The following is a 5716-nucleotide window of genomic DNA, read 5'->3' on the forward strand; positions in this document are numbered from 1 at the left end:
TAGAGGCAATCAGGCAGGCAGGCAGGCAGGTGAGTGGTTAGGAGCCAGCAGTCCTGGATTGCGAGAGGGATGTCTGACTGCCAGTTTAGGGCCGATCCCTGTAAACTGGCAGTAGGACATCCTTCAAGGGGTCCCAAATTGGAAAGGGTGCAGGCCAGGCTGAGGAACATACCCTCCCCCGTGCACGAATTTCGTGCACCGGGCCACTAGTCTGTCTATAATGTGTTCCTCTTTATAAGGCTGGGTTCCTAGTAACATCTTGTTTAGTAATTTCATACTATTTGTTTAGTGCCCATTAGATGCCAAGTGAAAGTGTTGAAGGTTGTGAAAATGTAAAAGTAAACAAGATAATATATGTCCGGTAAAGATGAACAATTATATTATCAGATAGATGGAAGCTAGTGGTTGATACTGTATCTGGATTGAGTATTAGAGACAGAATTAGATTAGTGGAATAAATGTTTTTACAGATAGCATCAGACATTAGTTCACTTAATGAGGACATGAATTATCAGGCACTGCCACTGAAATTACAGAAATATTTTTATTTTGGTTTTATAATTAAGAATATTATCTTATTCGTATATAATTCTTTTAGTAAGAGTGGATATCACTACTCTTACTAAAGAGAAGGATTTAACTTTTCTGCTTGTGTGTGACTCTTAGATATTGATGTCACCCTAATTTTTCTTTATATAATTTATTTAAAATAAATATTATTAGAACATCTTTGATTTAGAATTTTTGGTAGGAATTTTTGGTAGGAGTTGGTAAGATTGGTAAAGACTAGTAGCAAATATTTCAAGTCATATGTACAAATCATAGAAAAGAAGAGCTAAAAGGGACCTTACAGGTCATCTTATCAGTGATTTTTAAATTCTTTGTAGAGGAGCAGTATAATTCAGTTGTTCTGCTGAGGTGCTTTAGGACCTACTGCAGAGGGACATTGGGGTGGGCTGGGAGAGGGTTGTGGCTCAGTGGCTATGCCCTGTCAACCAGAGTAGGTCCAATATGATGTTTATATATTGGTGATATATGAAAGTTTTTTTTCTTTAAATAGTTTTTATATTTAAAAATCTAAATTAGAAAACTAGTCTTATTCCCTATTTTAATGACAGAGTACTGGAGAATTAAAGTTAACTGGAACCCTGATTTCCCAACTTCATTTCAATGTTGTTCACTTAAATCATACTGCCTCTATGTGACTTTAGTAAAAATAAAACTCTTATTAAGCCATTTTAAATAATGAACTATCAGGACTCTGTGTGACTGGATTTGACATCAAGAGGATTTCATTGACAATGTTAATATCAAGACCTGGACAATTGGTACTTGTTTTATATACAAAGTTGTTTTTTTTTTTAATGCTAAATATGTTTATAATTGAAACTCATGTAAGTTTCAGAGTTTGTTATTTGAACTCTGCCCTTAAACTCTTAAAACACCTATTTCCTAGAGAATAGGATGTTTCATTCATGGTCTCATGCAAGATAAGTTAAATAAAGTAACTAAAGGCATAGAATTGTCCCTATTTTTGAGTTTCTAGCTGAATTCTTATTAAGTAAACTTGGTAAATATGCATTTTTTTTGTAGAGTGTTTTTGAACTTTTGTTTGTACTTTGGCATTAGAAAGTTTACTTAGTGCCTGACTTCTCACTTAACAGTGAAGGTAGAACCAAGGTGACTTAGTATGATTTGGAATCATATCTAATGAACAATTGTATTTTGTGTGAAACAAATAGAAGTCCTGATTTTTTTTGAATAAATTTGCACTAAGTTAGAATTGTTTTGGCTTTGACTTTTGGGTAAGATGAATTCATTAGGATTCTTTATTAAATTTAGAATTCTCTAGTATACTGTAGAACAGCGATTTACAACTAATTACTAAAATTCTGCAGCATACCAAAACATATATTTTTCATCAGTCTGACAAAAGGTATAATTTTGATTCATTCACAAAAAATTTCTATATGTGACATGGCACCAGAGTTAAGTTAGGGTTTTTCAAAATGCTGACACGCCGAGCTCAAAAGGTTCACCATCACTGACCTATAGCCATGTATTAGTTTCAGGTATACAATATAATGATTTGATATTGCTATATACTTTGAAAGGATCTCCACAATAAGCTTATTTAACAATTACTAGGCAATTGAAATTTTAAAGAATTTAAATTAATAAACATTAAACAGAATGACTTGTAGAATCTATTTAGATCCAATTATTGGGGTATTGAAAACTTAGCTCAGCATAATTTACCCCTTTTTCTCAACTCCTGGTAATTATTTTGATATATTTTTCAAAAATGATAAAGTGATTATTAAGTCAAATTAATTCTTAATCTCTTTTTAAAATTATTTTCAGGAGAGGGCTGCTCACAATTTATATGGCCAACTTGGTAAGTAATTTTTTTTGGTTTTGAGGGTTTTCCATGTGTTTTTAAATCTTTTAAAATATTAAGTTCCCTTAAAAAATAAAAATAAAGCTGCTAAAATTTGAGAATATTTTTTTTCTCTATTTTTAAAGGATATATACAAACATTTAAAAGAGCCTTGATGCTATCTGGTTTATTCCTGTCACATATGACTGGATTTCACCTATTTCCCGGGGAAAGTGATTCACAGCCCTGTGCCCTTTATGACATTTTTAAAAAGCGTAGACCTTCATCTTTGATAGGATCTATATCTATATCTGTGTATCTCTATACATCTTTATTTAAATTTCATATTACGTTTCTCTTGCCATTTATTATGGGAAAAATGGTGTAAGGGTGAGCTCTTATGAGTTCTTCTTAGACATTAGCATGGCATTGATTCTGTCTTCAAACACTCAGCATATCCTATATAATAAAAGCCTAATATGCTAAGTGTCCGGTCGTCCGTTCAACCAATCAAAGTGTAACATGCTATTGATATGCTAAGGCCGCTCAACTGCTCGCTGTGACGGGGCAGACACTAGGGGGCAGACAGTTGACTGGTTGACTGGTCGATACAACATACACTGACCATGAGGGGACAGTCGACCAGTCGACATGATTTGCACTGACCACCAGAGGGCAGATGCTCTGACCTGTAGGTTAGTTTGCTGCTGGGGTCTGGCCGGTCGGGACTGAGTGAGATAGGCCGGACATGCCCTGGAGGCCTCCCGCGGTCCCTTTCTGGCTTGCCAAGCTCCCACACCCCTCCCTGGCTCTGATTGTGCACCGGTGGGGTCCCTCGGCCTGGCCTGTGCCCTCTTACAATCTGGGACCCCTCAGGGGATGTCGGAGAGCCGGTTTCAGCCCGATCCCGCAGGCCAGGCTGTGGGACCCCACTGGTGCACGAATTCGTGCACCGGACCTCTAGTGTAATAAAATAATTAGCTAGGCTTCTAAATTTCTAAGTTTATAGAAGTGAAATTAATGTTAACTAGTCTGGTATTCTTTATGGAAAATATATAATCAAAATCTGTAATTTTCACTGTCAACTTCAGATTTAAATAAATATTTATATTAAAATCTTTTAAAGTTGTTTAGAATTAAAAGGAAACATGGGAAAATTTAACTAAAAGATAAATATTTATTTACTTAATGATAAGTTCTTGAATTCTGTAACAAGGGACTATAATTCAGAGTTATATTTACCAATTCATTTCAGTTACAGACTATGTAATTTTTGCTCCGAATTTACCATATGTCAGTTGCTGTGTTCATATGCTCATAGGCAACAAAGAGACAGTCCTTGTACTTAGGGAGTTGGCTGTCCAAATGAGAAGTCACATATATAATAATAAAAGCGTAATATACTAATTAGACTGGACGTCCTTCCGGACGACCTTCCGGACAAAAAGCCCGGGTCCTGGGTGCCAGAGGGAAGCCGGTGCTGGCAGCCAGGGGGAAGGAAGACCTACTCTTGCACGAATGTCATGCATCGTGCCTCAAGTAGAAATAATAATGTTTGAAAAGGACTGAAAGAGGAATAATAAGGTGCTGCAGGAACCATATTAGTAGCACCAAGTCATTCTGGGTACTACTTTCCTTTCTTATTAAGAAACAACAACACTTAAAAATATTATGCTTGCATACTAGAATGGATTTGATTTTAATGTATTTTTTTTTTTTCCGTTTAGCCATGCTCATGCTTTTCTATACTACCACATGGTAGATACTTTAGTACCCAAATAAGTGATACTTTAGTATCACTTATCTTTAAAGTCTAAGTAAACTTTCATGAACTTTTTTTGTATTGCCTGGTTTAGGTTGTAAATTCCTGAAGGGAAGATCTTTGACTTTGATATAATCATTATTGGAAAGTGCCCTTAAAATAATTGTATTTTTTTAAAGATTAAACTTTTTATTTTGAAATAATCCTAGATTCATCTGTGGTTCAAGAAATAATAGATTTGTACTCTTTACCTAGTTTCCTTCAATAGTGATATCTTATAGTAGCATCAAAATCAGGATATTTCCACAGATACTTATTGTAGCCAAGAGAGAGAACAGTTCTTTCACTGCAAGGATCCCTCCTGCTGCTCTTTGGTAATTACGGTCAATTTCCCCTTATTCTTACCACCCTCCTCCCAGTTAACCTCTGGCAACCTCTCATTTATTCTTTACTTCTATTATTCTGTAATACCTATAGTCATTTCAGGAGTGATATATCAATAGAATCATATAGTGTGTAGACTATTTGTGATTAGCTGTTTCACTCAGCATAATTTCCTGCAGATTTATTCAAGTTGCACACACCACTAGTTCATTCCTCTTTATTGCTGACTAGTGTTCAATGGTGTGGCTATGTTAATTTAACCATTCACCCATTGGAGGACAGCTGGCTCATTTTAGGTTTTTTGGCTATTACAAATAAAGCTGCTATAAGTATTCTGGTGCAGCTTTTTGTGTGAGTATGAGTTTTTATTTTTCTAGGATAATTGCCCAGGAGTGTGATTGCCAGGTCCTATGGTAGTTGCTGTTTGGTTTTTAAAGAAACTTTTTAACTGTTTTCCAGAGTGACCGTACCATGTTGTTTTGATAGTTTCTAGTTTAGAATAACCTTTGAATATCTAGTTCTTTCTAAATGAAAAACTTTTGGGGGGGGAGGGGCATTTGTCTGTTAAGTAGATTTGTACTCTCTGTCCAGATTAATAAAATTCAGTATTAGAAAAGTTTTTCAGGAAATGAAAAATATGTTTTGGTCTTTTATTCTTTGTCAATCAGTTATAAAGGGTCTGTTATTCAAAAATTTAATAAGACCAAAGGCTTTACACATAGATTTTGACTATGTCTAAGGGAAAGTGAATCTAATCTGTACATGATATATTCTGGATACTAATTATCCTATATAATAAAAGGGTAATATGCAAATTGACCCTAACAGCAGAATCACTGGGAATGACTGGTCACTATGACACACACGACCACCAGGGGGCAGACGCTCAGTGCAGGAGCTGCCCCCAGTTGGTCAGTGCGCTCCCACACGGGGATCTCTGCTCAGCCACAAGCCAGGCTGACGGCTGCCAGCACAGTGGTGGTGGTGGGAGCCTCTCTCACCTCCTCAGCAGCGCTAAGGATGTCTGACTGCAGCTTAGGCCTGCTCCCCGCTGGCAAGTGGACATACCCTGAGGGCTCCTGGGCTGCCAGAGGGATGTCTGACTGCCAGCTTAGGCCCGATCCCCCCGGGGAGTGGGCCTAAGCCAGCAGGTGGACATCCCCCAAGGGGTCCCAGACTGCGAGAGGGCA

General features: G+C 36.8%; 1 protein-coding gene across 1 annotated transcript in view; it reads left to right on the plus strand.

The window, feature by feature from the left end:
- The window catches only part of TMEM135 (transmembrane protein 135), a 219920-nt gene that overhangs the window by 33237 nt on the left and 180967 nt on the right, over window positions 1-5716 (plus strand). The window contains exon 4 of the mRNA XM_005875638.2: window positions 2365-2398. Coding sequence (XP_005875700.1) covers window positions 2365-2398 — 34 coding nt within the window. The remainder of the gene's footprint in view (window positions 1-2364; window positions 2399-5716) is intronic.

The sequence above is a fragment of the Myotis brandtii genome, unplaced genomic scaffold (assembly GCF_000412655.1).
Source record: "Myotis brandtii unplaced genomic scaffold, ASM41265v1 scaffold468, whole genome shotgun sequence".
NCBI classification, from domain to species: domain Eukaryota; kingdom Metazoa; phylum Chordata; class Mammalia; order Chiroptera; family Vespertilionidae; genus Myotis; species Myotis brandtii.